The sequence below is a fragment of the Sorex fumeus genome, unplaced genomic scaffold (genome assembly GCF_029834395.1).
Source record: "Sorex fumeus unplaced genomic scaffold, SorFum_2.1 ptg000039l, whole genome shotgun sequence".
Classification (NCBI taxonomy): Eukaryota; Metazoa; Chordata; class Mammalia; order Eulipotyphla; family Soricidae; genus Sorex; species Sorex fumeus.
In genome coordinates this window covers 16,961,502-16,977,265 of record NW_026606096.1, presented here as the reverse complement: position 1 = coordinate 16,977,265, position 15,764 = coordinate 16,961,502, and the positions used below count along the sequence as shown (strand labels likewise).

At 36.8% G+C, this 15,764-nt stretch overlaps 1 protein-coding gene across 2 annotated transcripts in view; it reads right to left on the bottom strand.

Moving 5' to 3' along the window:
* The window catches only part of MARCHF1 (membrane associated ring-CH-type finger 1), a 637,376-nt gene that overhangs the window by 193,696 nt on the left and 427,916 nt on the right, over positions 1-15,764 (bottom strand). For both annotated transcript variants that reach the window (XM_056119134.1, XM_056119132.1), the window contains exon 3: positions 6,321-6,371. In XM_056119134.1, the coding sequence (XP_055975109.1) occupies positions 6,321-6,371 (51 nt within the window). The remainder of the gene's footprint in view (positions 1-6,320; positions 6,372-15,764) is intronic.

Here is a 15,764-nt window from a genome sequence, read left to right as displayed (position 1 = left end):
ACTGTCAATTCAGTAAATAATGAGATTTTACCACTTGGAGGAGATTGTTCTTGCTACTTAATGGTAAGGTAAGGTAAGGTAAAGGCCCTCCCGTTGATCGTCGATTTGCTCGAGCGGGCCCAGTAACGTCTCCATTGGAGACTTTGTTGTTACTGTGTTTGGCATATTGAATACTCTCGGTAGCTTGCCGGGCTCTCCGAGAGGGGCGGAGGAATCGAACTCGGGTCGGCCATGTTGGCCGCTTGTAAGGCGAACGCCCTACCCGCTGTGCTATCGCTCCAGCCCTGCTTCTTAATGAGGAAGAAAAATATTATAAAGATTGTACTCCGTGATCTCTGAGAAACCATGCAATATGGAGGCTCAAACTCAGTTCCTCACCTACTTAATGCTCTACCACTTGAATCATTTCTATCATCAATGATGTATTTTAAAACTTGGGAATCCCAATATTTAAAAAAATTATCCATACTCAGGCTTCAAAGAGTGTTAACAGTAACCACCATTGAAGTTCATGGAAATTGGGACTGGAGGTCAGTCACCTCTAAAGCAGGCCATGTAGTTTAATAAAACTGATCATCAAAGAACAGGGATATTTGGCATGAGTCATAGAAGTTGGAAAATAAGTTATGGCCCAGGATCTAAAATAGAAAGAACTAATTCAAATAAACTTAATTTTCCCCTCCTCTCAAATTGTGATAAATCAAGATTTATACGCATCCCTGAGATGACTGATGAATTAGGAATCTGCGTGGTGTAACTGGTTGATCACAGCAGATGATGCCAATGTTTCAGCAAGATCCATTCTATTTTTCACTCTTTCGACTTTACACCATTTTTCAACTTTTGTTTCTAACATCCTAGAATTATGATTATTTTTTTGAAAACTCTCCTTTAGCTTTTTGGACTGCTTTATCTACACATAATGGCAGTCAAAGTTTCTAGAGGTTTCCTTCTTGCTCAGTGATTCTGAATGGACACTGTGATGGATAAAAGTCCTGTCTCCATGCCTCCAGGATAAGAAAAAAAAATCTTGTTTTGAGTCAGAGGCATAGTACAGTGGCAGGTCATTTGTCATGCATGTGCCATCCAGGTTTGATCCCAGCATCCCAAATAGTTCCCTGAGAGCTACAAAGAGTGGGTCCTGAGTGCCGTGTAATCTCTGAGCATTGTCGGGTGTGGTCCCCAAAGAAATAAAAATCAAAAAGGAAAATGAACTTTTGTTGTTGTTGTTGTTGTTGTTGTTGTTGTTGTTTATTGGGCTGGAGCGATAGCACAGCAGGTAGAGCATTTGCCTTGCCTGCAGCCAACATGGACGACATGAGTTCGATTCCTCTGTCCCTCTTGGAGAGCCTGGCAAGCTACCGAGAGTATCTCGCCTGCCTGGCAAGCTACCCATGACGTATTCGATATGCTAAACACAGTAACAATTGTCACAATGGAGACGTTACTGGGCCTGCTTGAGCAAATTGATGAACAACAGGAGGACAGTACAGTGACAGTGACAGTTGTGTTTGTTTTGGGGCCATACCCTATTGCTCTCAGTGCTTAACCTGGTTGTGTACAAAGGAGTCTCTCCTGGAGGGCTCAGGGTACCATAAGTAGTTTTGGGGATCAAATCTGAGTTGGTTGCATTAAGAGTGAGCTGTACCTACAGTACTATATCTCCACCTCCAACAAGTATATTTATTTATAGTTTTTGCCATAGCTGTGGTGGCCAGGGCTTACTTTGTGGGGGGAATCTTATGGGGTACTGGGAATTGAACCTGGACGTGGCATGGACAAGGAAAGACTGTACTGTCCAGACAAATCAGCACACCATTTTTTTTTCTTTAAATATAAGACTTGTGCCTATTGGTCAGTGTGGGAAGCAACTACAAAATTTAATCTGCTTAAGAAAAGAGATTACAAAGAACTATTCTCTGTACTATCTCTCCACTCCCATCACCATCTTCTGTACACCATTCTCTGAACTATCTCTCCAGCCCCCTAACAAGTACATTTTATATGGCAGAATTCCCATTGTAGGGTGAGAGAACTGTTTCAGAATCCATATTCCTCCTAGTCTTGCTTCTTGAATTTCTTGGATGACTTTTCCTGGTATTCCCATTATGAAACATTACACACATTTCTCATCTTAGGATCTGCTTCTGAGACATGTGACCTGATTCTAATTGCACATTCACAAGTAAACTTAGAATAGGATATTAAAAATCTGGAATACATGGCAGCAACATGGGCTAAAAATATTTATTGGGATGCAGTGGACTATTGATTGTCTATAAAGTCATGAAAGTTGATGAGATCAACTAAGGAGTGAGTGTATGTAAAGAAACAGCCTCAGGATACAAGAAAGTCTCAGACTCCCACCACCATCTTCGCTAATGAAACTCAGCTTATACTCATTTACTCAATTCTGGCCTTCAAACTGACCTTGACTCAGGCTTTAACAAATTTCTTAAATTAGTGCACTCAATTTTCTAGATGTTTTTCTATGCTATGCCTCATTTTACTTCATCAGTCTATAAAACTTATCCTCTAAAGTCATGTAGTCTGAAGGCCTGGCTGATTTAAAAGTCCCTTGATTATGCAAAGCAAAATGGGATCTCCCAATAAATCAGAACATTAAACACCTGTTCAGAGATGCAAATATCTCACTCACATACAGTTGAAAGAATTCCCAACACATTTTACACGTAGGGAGTACTTCACCATAACCTTGCTCATGAAAGGCAGATCTAGCAATTTTTAGACATGTGAAGATTTACAGAAGTCAAGGTAAAATGATGCTATTAAAAGAAAATTCCATTTAAAAATGCTATGATTAATAAAATTCCTCATATATAGTGCAGTCTTAAACTTTTTGTTGAATAAATTATATTTAGTTATACTATGATTCTTTAAACATTGCACTATGAACCAGGGCACATAGGAAAAAAATCAAATCATTTAGAAATAATATTTTATATACTATCTTTACTTTAATGTTATATGTGCTATTCCTATCTGTAGAACAACTGAAGGATTTACATGGAACTGTGTCAAGTAAATGTAGCTTAGGGACCATAAAAGGAAATGATGGAAACTGAAATGCCATTTTGTTAACATAGTGGTTTTTGAATTTCTTTTCAGAAGTAGATTAAATTTTTTAGCTGCTTCCCACACAGACCCAAAAGCACAAGTGTTGTATTTTAAAAAACAGATCTCAAGATGTTGATTTGAATGGAAAGTACAGTCTTTCTTTCCCTTTGACAGTTTGCTTTGAAAAGATTTTCTAGTGTGAAATACATAATATTCTCTTGCCAGTTGAATGTAATGATCCCTCAACCTAAAGGATATAAAAGAAAGGCCAAATTTGGCTAATTTTTCACAAATATGCTCTTGAGAACTTATTTGTGAAACATATCTATGTTAAAATGCAGCAAAAGTCGCTGATATTAAGAGTTTTCAAATAATTGTAACAAACAAATGAATGCTGCTTTATTCACACAAGATATTCTGGGCTATTCTCATGTATATCATTTCAACATGTACCATATTTTATATTCGATGACTGGAGTGATAGCACAGCGGTAGGGCGTTTGCCTTGCGCGCAGCTGGCCCGGCCGAGCCAGGTTCTATTCCTCTACCCATCTTGGAGAGCCTGGCAAGCTACCAAGAGTATTCAATATGCTAAACACAGTAACAAGAAGTCTCACAATGGAGACGTTACTGGGCCCGCTTGAGCAAATTGATGAACAACGGGAGGAAAGTGACATACTTAATAGACACTGCATAGATTTTGGATCAGTTTGACTTGCCAAGTGTACCAATCTTATTAGAATAATACAAAGTTCATAATTATGCTTTATATTTGCTAAAACTAGAATATAATCTGATTTTTTAAAAGTTGGAATCATCATAAATTTTATGATCTGACTGTGATTGAGTGATACATAGTGAAAAGATCCAGAAATAAAAACCAGTGGGGAATATTAATTGTCACCTATAACTCAACACTTTCTATTTAACACAGGGTTATAGAATTGATGTTCATTATAGTAAGATCATGTTTGTGGCATTCGATTCTAAATAAAATATGATAATATTTAGTTTCAGATATTAATGTTCTCATGAAAAATGATTTTATGACCTTGATAAGTTTTAAAGTCCAGATTTCTTTTCAAGTGAAATAACACAGGTCTGACTAAATAAAGAGAATTCTATTAAAATTCTCATTTCAATGATCCATAAAAACCATTTTATGTGCTTTTCTCCTTACAACTCATGTTTTCTTTTATCAATTAAAAATTTATCGGTCATATTTTATACTGGGATTGAAGTAGTTATTTTATAGACAGAGTCCTGCTCTAATAATGTGTATTTTTTCTAACTTCCTGTACTTCCTTTATTTTTCCTTAAATATGCTTTCTTGACAACTGGTCAGGTCACAACACTCTTTATTACTGTCTCCACACCATTTTTCTAAGAAACTTTCTCTGAAGTCATCCTGTCCCAATAGGTCTACATTTTTTTTTTTTTTTGTGCTACTGCATCTGGGATTTCCATGACCAGGCTCAATGACTTTCTATAAGATTTTTATAGAACTGAATCAGACTTATGGCTATGATTTATGTCAGCAAAATCATATAGAAGAAAATGGAAACAGCACAAGGTGTAGCGAAGAGAAAACCAGAGTAAGCCTATTCCTAGTGCAATCATATGGGTGCTTGAATTCCAAAAGCAATGAGCTGTGACAACAGATAGAAGTATTATCTATCAGGGGAGCTCATTAGAATCCCAAATTTTCCTTCAGGGACTTATTATATAGACACATTAGTATGTCCAAAAGTTCAGATTTCCATATGTGTTAACAGGTATTTCAGAAAAATCATATTGATTACACAGTTCAGGCCTCATGAATCATATATATTGATATATATTAACATACTATATAACGTGATATATATAAATTAATAAGTTAGCATAATAATCCACTCCTGAAATCCATGTTCCTAAAAACCATACAATAGTCAAATTATCACTAGGTCTTTTTAAGAAGAACAATCTCAAAACTTCTTTACTAAATTTCTGCACAGATAGTTATACAGTGCTATATGTAATATAATACAAATGCATACACATACACATATGAGTATGCAAAGAGTATCTCGCCTGCAAGGCAAAGCCTGGCAAGCTACCGGTGACGTATTCGATATGCCAAAAACTGTAATAACAAGTCTCACGATGGAGACATTACTGGGCCTGCTCGAGCAAATTGATGAATAATGGGAGGATGGTGACCGTGACAATTTAAAATTAATTATCTCATACACAGAGATGCAGTTAGTATACAGCAGAGCATTGAAGAATTCAATGAAGAACTGTTCTAACATTTTACTTCTTTTTTTTGGGGGGGTCACACCCAGCGATACTGAGGAGTTACTCCTGGCTCTGCCTTCAGGAATTACTCCTGGCGGTGCTTGGGGAACCATATGGGATGCCGGGAATTGAATTCGGGTCAGTCGCGTGCAAGGCAAACGCCCTACTGGCTGTACTATCATTCCAGCCCTGACATTTTACATCTTAAAAAATAAATGGAAAGGCTAAAAGTTATTGACTAGTTGCACTTTGTCATGCTTAAACAGTAGCTTTGAGATACAGAATGCTTTGTGACAAGGATCTTCCTATCTTCCTATTATCTGTACATTTCTATGTCAATATGATCAAAGATGACAAAATTCTGCAGCTGCATATAAGGTTTCCTCTGATGTGACGAGGTGATAGACAAATCCAATGTATTGTTTTTGTTTCTTTGGGGTTTTATTTTCGCCACAGCAGTGGTGCTAAAGGGTCCTGGATTCTGGGGGATCAAATGCAGGGCTCCCTCATTTATATGCATGTGATCTACTATTGGAGCTAATTTCCAGCTTGAGGGAGTAGTTTTTTTTCTATTAATCCTTTCTGTATAGAGTAAACTCAAGTTTAAATTAATTTCTAAATTTTTGGCAACAAGAACTGAGTCCAACTCCTGAATCATGACTCCTCATACACTCAACTTGGATCTGTGGTAGCTGTTAACTCAATGGCTCTTCAAATGAGAGGAAAACACATGCTTTGAATGACATCCTCAAAATAGCAAATTCTCTTGCACATACAAGAAAGTATATGGTACTCAAGTGGAAAACAATTTCATTCATTTTTAGTATATTGTGTCTATCATAAAGCTTGAAATATCCACAACTATTAATGTCATATCTGTGCATAGCACACAAACAATTATAGGGTGTGTATAACGCATTAAAATCAACAAACAACTCTGGAAGTGAGTAGATTTCACTTACTTTTGAAATATTACTTGATCGACTAGCAGATCTGCCAGGAGATTTGTCATTCTGAAAAATAAAAGTAAAAACAGTGATTACAAATATGGCAAATTTTTACCACGGAGAAGAGAAAGCCCAGGAAAGGCTGGTGTGAAAATGCTCTCTATCTTGTTCTGACTTACAGACAGATACATTGCCTGTGCAAAATGACTTTTCTTTTACCAAATGGCATGACTCGGGCAAACTATCAAAGCCTTTTGGAAATGTTAGGTTATATACCCTTCTAAGACTATTTTTTTCCAAGTGATTACTCATTTCTCCTGAAAAACTCTAATTCCTTTAAGATAAAATTAGACACTAGAAATGCAGTTCATTATGTCCCCTTTTGCTTTTGTTACCAGGAATTACTAAATAAATTTTTGTTCTCAGCTTCTGTAAATACTACATACAAAGGGCAAGGAACATCCATACACTGTGTCCTTCGAAAAGGTATTTTATTGGTCTTACTGTTGCTTTACTCTTTTGTTGTTTTGTTTGTTTTCTTGTGTGGGGGCATTGCCCAGGGTTTACTGTTCCTCCTCTGCTCAGGAATCATTCCTGGAAGTGCATTAGGGATTATATGCAGCACCAAGATTCAAACTGGGGAGTAAGGCAAGAACACTAAGCTTGCACTCTCTAGCCCTGTTGCTTTACTCTTAAGACACATAAATATTTTAAAAGACACTTAATTTGTTACTTTTGTTTTGTTTTGTTTAGGGTGGGGGTGTCGTTTGGGCTACACCTGGCGATGCTTACAGTTGTTCCTGGCTCTGTACCTACGAGCCACTTCCAGCATTGCTTGGGAGATCATACCTGGGATAGAACCATGGTTGGCTGCAAGTATCATAAGAACCTAACTTCTTGGACTCTCTCTCTCTGGCCCTAATTTGATTGTCGAATCTCTGTGGTGCTCAGAGCTTCCTTGAAGTGTGGTGCTTGGACTAGTGCTCCACCAGGGATGCTTCACCAAAGCATTGGGCCTCATCCTTTGAGTTATCTCCCTCATTTTTGAAAGTTACTTCCAATTCTTTAACAATAAGTTGAGAATTATTTTCAGTTTTTAAAGTAAGCATTAAAAATTACGTTCTATTGTCTGACCTCCTCAAGAATTTCCAATTCAGTAAGAAAGAAGCATGAAAAAAACCTTTAGAATAAACAAGTACTTTTTCAAATTGTTTCATTTAAAATTAGAAAATACTTAAGGAATTCAAAGTCTGGTTTGAAATCCAGAGTTATCATATCCTTAGCTATTAGAGGCTCAGGGCCCAGCTAGAGTCAGGCTGAGGCTTTCTGATTTTTTCAGTTTGGTTTCTCTTTCCATTCAGTCATTTATCTGCTTATGAATAATTGAACAGATCAGAACTATGCATTTTACTGTAAGAAGAATGTTGGACAAACTTGTCTTAAGCCAAACACTTGCAAAGAATATGAAGTAATATTGTCACTGAATAGGATTTTTGGGGAAAAAAAAGACAGTTTTTGAACATTTGGTTTAAGCAGTAAAATGGATGAGAAGACACTATACTGATCTTGACAGGTCATTCTTGAGAATTAAGTTATTATAAAAAACAGTGGTTCTGAAATTGCCTCACAATGACTTCCCAAGACAGTTTCAGTAACAAAGATGAAAAGATATGGCAAATGTGTTATTGTGGAAAACAGTAGCTGAGTTCAGTACAAACTGTCACTATGTCAAGCACAGGCAAACAGATATTTTAGCTGAATAGTGCTTTTTCCCTTTCATACAACATCCATCTCATACAACTGCTGATGTCACTGTGGAACGTGTTATTACAGACTGGGATGACTCACAATGATACGATTAGTTACACCTCATAACCACCCTATGATCCATCTGGAGATTAATGTATATGCTACCCACAGACATTTTTCCTTGATTAGCTTCCTCTGGTGATGGAGCGAGGCACTTTTCCACTGACATCTTAACTCCTCTTACAGAGGCTAGAAAACAATGTCCATCCATCTTTCCTTCTCAGTGAAATTCAAGGTTCTGACACATGATTGTACTAGCAGAGGTAAACTAACCACATAATTTAATGAGCTTGGTGGGAAAATTTGCTGTCCTGGTGTTCTGTTATGTTCTCTATATTTACACGGTGTTTGAGAACATGATTAAGGAACTAGACGGAAACGAGCTTCAGCAAGCGACAAGAAGTATTACAGGAAATTCAATTTGGCACTGGATTGCTTAATTTTTCAAGACAAATAGATTTTTTGTGGCATTTTTCAGATAAAACAAGGAAGGTCAGTTTGCCACCACAATTGTGAATAATTGTAGCATAGGATTATAAACAAGCAGATAAATTCCAAAACTTCTGCCAGCATCTGCTCCTGCAAAGGGAATGAATTATCTACATATTTAGCAGCTTAAGAGAATTTTTTAACTTGAAAATTGTTGATCTGATCATCTACTTACAAACAGGAAAAACATAAGTAAGCTTAGGCAAAGGTTAATTTTTGTTTGTTTTTATTTTTGAGGGGAGAGGGCACAGCCAATGGTGCTCAGTGCTCACTCCAGGTTCTACACTCACAGCAAGGCACTATACGGAGTGCTGGGGATTGAACCCGAGTCAGCTGTGTGTACAGCAAGTGCCCTGAGCACTGCACATTCTCTGGCCCCTGAATAATAAAATTTTTGCAATGGTTAAGTAACTGATTATTTCTCTCCAGGTAACATGTGCATACAGGGTTATACATCAGTGCACTGCTCGCTGTACTGGAGAGCGAGAGTTGACTAGCAATCGGATCTGGGAAAGTATCTCTGTCCTTCGTTTGTCACTGTAGGACTTCACTCTATCCACTGAAAAATAGCAGAGCTAATATTTTGCGGGAATGTTTTAAGGATCATGAGTGGTAAATGAAAACGTTTTATAATCAAAACGTTGTACTCTTACATTTTTATTGATAAGTAAAGGAAATACTAAAAAAGCTTTTTTTTTTTCTTTTTTGGGTGACACCCGGCGAAGCACAGAGGTTACTCCTGGCTCTGCACTGAGGAATTACTCCTGGCAGTGCTCGGAGGACCATATGGGATGTTGGGAATCAAACCCGTGTTTGCCTTGTGCAAGGCAAATGCCCTACCTGCTGTGCTAATGCTCCAGCCCTGTCTTTTTTTTTTTAAACCATTTGAAAAATAACAATGACCACAGGTTACTAGACTTCTTATTTTAATGTACTATATTAGTACTTTTAGCCTGCAGTTCTGTCTATTGTCGTTAGATACTAGCACATAATATTTAAGAATGAAAAAGGAAATTTTCTCCAGCCAAGAAAAAAAAAGGATCAAGAAATTTTGCTTGGCCTTCCTTTTGAAACTGAGCACAGGGAGCACTTTCTCCTTTGGAAAACTTCCAAAGCAATCTGTCCCAATTTTCTCTAACCACCTGGATGGTTTGTCCTATTACAATTGCAATGACATATTCTTCTCTGTAAACTAGTCAAATGTGGTTATCATACCTCATTATTATCAATTTAAATTCTTTAGTAGCATTGTAGAACTGTCCTCCCGTTATTCATTGATTTGCTTGAGTGGGCACCAGTAAAGTCTCACAGCAAATCGTGAGACTTGTTGTTACTGTTTTTGGTATATTGAATATGTCACAGGTAGCTTGCCAGGCTTTGCGGTGCGGGCGAGATACTCTCGGTAGCTTGCCGAGCTCTCCAAGAGGGGTGAAGGAATCGAACCCTGGTGAGCCATGTCGGCTGTATGCAAGGCAAATGCCTTCCCCGCTGTGCTATTGCTCCAGCCCTTCGATGAAATAGAAGTTCTCAAAGTCTTGCATGACTTAGTGAAATCCTAATGGTAGTGACTTGGTGGAGCAATAAAAGTTGGAAACAACAAGAGTTCCAGACAATTTTCTGTATGAAAATTATGGGATCATCTAAAGTAATGTTAAATCTTAAGAGATCATTTATAGTGTGCAGAGAAAGATATTTCTAGTTTTATAAGTGCTAGTTAATATTTTTGGTTTCATATGGATTGGCATGAACATATGTGATGCTGTTTATTTTATGATTAACATTACTAAAATAAGAACTGTTTTAAAAATTAATCTCACTAAGCATATTTATTTCTTATTATCAGCAAGAAAATAAGGTCAAAATGAAACAAAAAAAACTACTACTAAATTGTTTAAATACATTTAATGTTATTAATTAGGAAAGGTGACATCTGAAAAATCAATTCAGGGGCTGGAGCGATAGCACAGCAGGTAGGGCATTTGCCTTGCATGCGGCTGACCCAGATTCGATTCCCAGCATCCCATATGGTCCCCTGAGCACTTCCAGGAGTAATTCCTGAGTGCATGAGCCAGGAGTAACTCCTGTGCATTGCCAAATGTGGCCCAAAAAGCAAAATAAATAAATAAATAATAAATTCAATTTATTAATTAATGATATTTGTTTTGGGGATATGATGAGCAAATTTAGGGTTATTCCTGGTACTGGACTCAAGAACTACTCCTGGTAGTGCTTGCAGGAAAATGATATAGTACTGGGGATCAAACCCTAATAAGTTACATGCAAGGCAAGTATCATACTGTGGGCTATACTATCCCACCATCCCCAAAATAATTTCTTTTCATTAACCTATATGAATGAATGAAAAATATGGCCAGACATGAATTTGCATACATATGAGTACTCCATGTATTATACCTTTGATCAGAGTAGGATAATAAAGAAGACTGATAGTAATTTTCTGACCAAGATTTCAACTGGAGACTATACCAGGCATTTCTTTTGATATTAAGTAAAATAAAAAAATATGAGAGACTAGAGCAATGGTACAACTGGGAGGGCACTTGTGTGCATGCAGCTAATTAGAATTCTATTTCCTGGCAATATATAGAGTGCCCTGGGCTCCAGCAGGAGGAATTCCTGAGTGCAGAGTCATGAGTAAGCCCTGAGCACCAATTGGGTATGGCCCCTCTATCAAAACATGAGATATGACTAGTGTATATGAATCATCTTTTCAGGTGTTTTACTTTTAATTTTAAAAACAATTTAGGACAATCAAATGCAGTTCTATAAAATGAGTAAGTTGAAATCCAAGTGCAATGACAGGAAGGCAGGCAGAGTCTGGGAGGAGAGAAATAATACTTGACCTGACACATAAATGAGAAACTGCTCTGGCCTCACATGTCAATTCTTATTTTTCATAAAAGTCATGCTAGATTATTTACTTTAGTCACCATACCAACTGACACTACTTTTGTTTTAAGTTTCCACATCAAAATTCTTGACATTTGAGGAATTACTGAAGGTTTCTGCAAGTGTCTCCTTAAGTTTTTTCATTTAGGTAAATAAATTCTGCGTTGCAGCCTACAAAGGCAGTCAATGCACATGCTACTTGTTTAACCAATGAAATTGCCAAAATAATCAAATTCTCTAGCTTTTTTTTTCCAATTTAGTCTAATTTAATTTAATTTTTTTTTATTAGTGAAACACCTTGAGGTACAGTTGTAGAATTACAAACTTTCATTCTTGGGTTTCAGTTATACAATGATCGAGTACCCATTCCTCCACCAGTGCCCATTCTCCACCACCAATGATCCTAGTAGCCCTTCCCCCCACACACACCTCATTCCCCCCCCCCCCCCCACACACACACCTCTGTGGCAGGGCATTCCCTTTTGCTCACTCTTTCCTTCAGGGTTTTGTAGTTTGCAATAGAGGTATCTATCTGAACTGCCTTTTCCCCTGGTATGTGCTGCTGGCTTCCAAGCCCTGGAGCAGACCTCCTGGTACTTATCTCAACTAATCTTGGGTGTTTGACTCCCATTCTTTTATTTTATATTCCCCAGATGAGTGATGAGTACAGTCTTTCTCTGTCTGTCCCTTTATTTCTGGCTCATTTCACTTAGCATGATACTTTTCTTGTAGAACCACTTGTATGTAAATGTCAAGACGTCATCTTTTCTAACAGCTGCATAGTATTCCATTCTGTAGATGTACCAAAGTTTCTTTAACCAGTCATCTGTTCTTGGGCATCTGTTCATCTAAGTTCATTGCTGCACTTTTCACAACAGCCAAAATTTGCATTCTCTAGCTTTTTATAATAGAGTATGCACTGTAGCACTGTAGCACTGCCGTCCCATTGTTCATCAATTTGCTCGAGCAGGCACCAGTAACGCCTCCATTGTGAGACTTGTTGTTACTGTTTCTGTCATATAGAATACGCCACGGGGAGGTTGCCAGGCTCTGCTGTGTGGGCGGGATACTCTCAGTAGCTTGCCAGGCTCTCTGAGAGGGATGTAGTAATCAAACCTGGGTCAGTCGCTTGCAAGGCAAACACCCTACCTGTTATGCTATCACTCTAGTCCAAAATGAAGTATATGACTATGAATTTTAATCATATTTTAAATTATTTTTATAATGGTCACACAAAGTAGTGTTTTGAGGTCATGAGTGCCAGGGTTGAATTCAGTATTCGACAACTTGCTTGTCATGTGCACTACCATTGGAATTGATCTCTGGTTCAAAACTCTGTTTTAGGGCATAATTTCATACTTCTAAATATATGTCACCATACCACATCCACCAGAATGTATTAACAATTTTTCACTAGTCTAACGGATTCCTCATTTCTTTTGATGCCCCTCAGTTTTGTAGTCTGAGTCCCCAGGGTGCGATTATCCCTCTACTTTGATTCTTTATATACCACATAAGTGAGATCATCCGGTAACCATTATTCTCTTAGTGATTTGTTTTTATGAATATGGCCTCCTCCAGTTCTATCTGTTTTCGAAAAATACAATATAGTTTTGTAGCTGACTAGTATCTATTATGTATATATACAACATTTTCATTTTTCAAAAAATCAAATGATGGTTTGACTTTTGAGTTGTTTCCAAATCTTGACTATTGTAAGTAGTGTTGCAATAAAGACAGTGCATGGGTCTTTCAAAATTAGTGTCTTTGTGTTCTTTGGATGAACAGGAACAAGAAATTAAAATGCTAGATCCTATAATATGTTTTTTTTTGCTATTTTTTTCGGAGGGGCACACCTGGTGGTCCTCAGGGTTTACTCCTGGATCTGTGCTCAGGTTCACTCCTGTTTGGGGTTGGGAAACTGTATGGGATGCCTGGGATCTCACCTGGGATGGCTGCATACAAGGCAAATGTCTTCCCCATTATTAAATGTCTTCTCCAGTTCCAGTAGATAATTTTTAAATATTTTGACACATTTACATGCTGATACCTTTAAAAGAGGAACTAATTTACATGTTTATCAACAGTATATGTGGTTTCCTTTTTCTCCACATCCCAGGCAGAGCATTTGTGGTTTCCGGCCATGAAAAAGGCCAATCCACAGGTGGAAGGTATAGATATCTCATTGCTTTAATTAGTATTTCCATGCTAATCATGATGAGGAGAATTTGTTTTATGTACCTACTGACCCTCTGTATACTGTTTTCAGTGAAGTGTCTGTTAAGAAAAAATTTTGAATAAATTTTGACCTAAAGAAATAAAAATTATAAAGAAATTATAGCAAAAAGCCTAGCAAATATCACACTATGACCTACAGAACACTAAAACCAGGTAAAACCATATAACATTTATAACTGCAAATACATTATTAAAGAATATATAAAGCAATATAAAAGAAAGTGGTCAAATATATAAAATACAAAGCCTCACATTTTAAAATTTATAGGAGCGATAGCACAGCGGTAGGGCGTTTGCCTTGCACACAGCCGACATGACCAACCCGAGTTCGATTCCTCTGCCCCTCTCAGAGAGCCCCGCAAGCTACCAAGAGTATCTCGCCCGCACAACAGAGCCTGACAAGCTCCCCGTGATGTATTCGATATGCCAAACACAGTAACAACAAAGTCTCCTATGGAGACGTTACTGGGCCCACTCGAGCAAATCGATGAACAACGGGAAGACCTTTACCTTTTACCTTTTATTTATTAAAAATAAATTTACATTTTATATATCTTTATACTTAATAACATGCCCTTCGGTGAGTATAAATTAAAAGAGTAAATAAACAATGCTTAAAACAGGTTTCTTGAAAAAAAAGACAAAATATATGAACTGAGACATAATGAGAAAATGAAACAGAAAAAATTATACTAAATGAAAATACAGACATAACAAGATACACAAAAGATTAAAACAATTACATAATTGCTTAATGTAATTTTGTGGTGTTACATTTCAAAACCTAGAGGAAAGTGAGTATTATTTCAGCAAAAGAAAAGTTGCCAGAACTTATTCAGGAAGAGGAAGAACCTGGATGGAGAATTAATGATGAAATGACAGAAAATGTGATAAAGTCTGCATGATCTAAAAGAGATAAGAACACAATGCTTTCACATTGTATTGTATCTTTTAAATACCACATAATATGATGCTTTCACGTCGCATTGTTTCTTTTAAAAAGCACATAATACACTATAAACATAAAATCTCCTCAGATGTTTTATTAAACTTGCATAAATGAAATAGTTTTTATTGGATAAATCAAACTAAATTTGTTGAGAAAATATCCAAAAATATATAAAAAAGAAGAAAATTGTCCCCTTTTTATTTTAAATGACAAATATAAACATTATTTAAAATATTAATATAAATAGTAGCATACATCTTTGATACACCAGTCATAGAATTTACTGTATATCTTTTCTTATCAAGACATACTTAAATTATTAGATTGATGTATTTAAAACCATGATCAAATTACATGCTTAAATGATATTTGGCAAACCTACTATGAAATCCAAGTTTACCTAATAGAAGGAAAACCCTTGAAATGATAAAAGCAGTGTCTTAAACAGTACCGAAAATGGTTACTAATATAAAATACTAAAATATGAATTTCTTAGTAAAAAAATTCTACTAGCATGTGTACTTTTTTTTTTTTTTTTTTTGCTTTTTGGGTCACACCCAGTGATGCATAGGAGTTACTTCTGGCTCTGCACTCAGGAATTAACCCTGGCGGTATTTAGGCGACCATACGGGACGCTGGGAATCAAACCCTAGTCGGCCGCATGCAAGGCAAACAAACGCCCTACCCTGTGAGGTATTGCAACAGCTCCACTCTTTAGATTGTTACTAAACTTATTTTAAAGATTTTAGAAAACACAATAAGAAAAATATTTTGTAAGAAGTATCAAAGAGAACTATTAAATCAATTTCCTTTTATTGATGATAGAATTTAAACCATTCAAGTGTCTCCAAAAAAGAAAACTACTAAGATTAATTAATGAGGTAGACCAATAAAATACAGAATAATTATGCCATGCCTACTAAACTTACTAAAATTCTACTTAAAATTTTTGGGGTAACATCCAGCTATGATTAGGGGTTACTATCGGTTTCACACTCAGAAATTACTCCTGGCAGTGGGGCACCATATGGGTTACCAAGTCAGCCGTGTCAAGGTAAATGTCC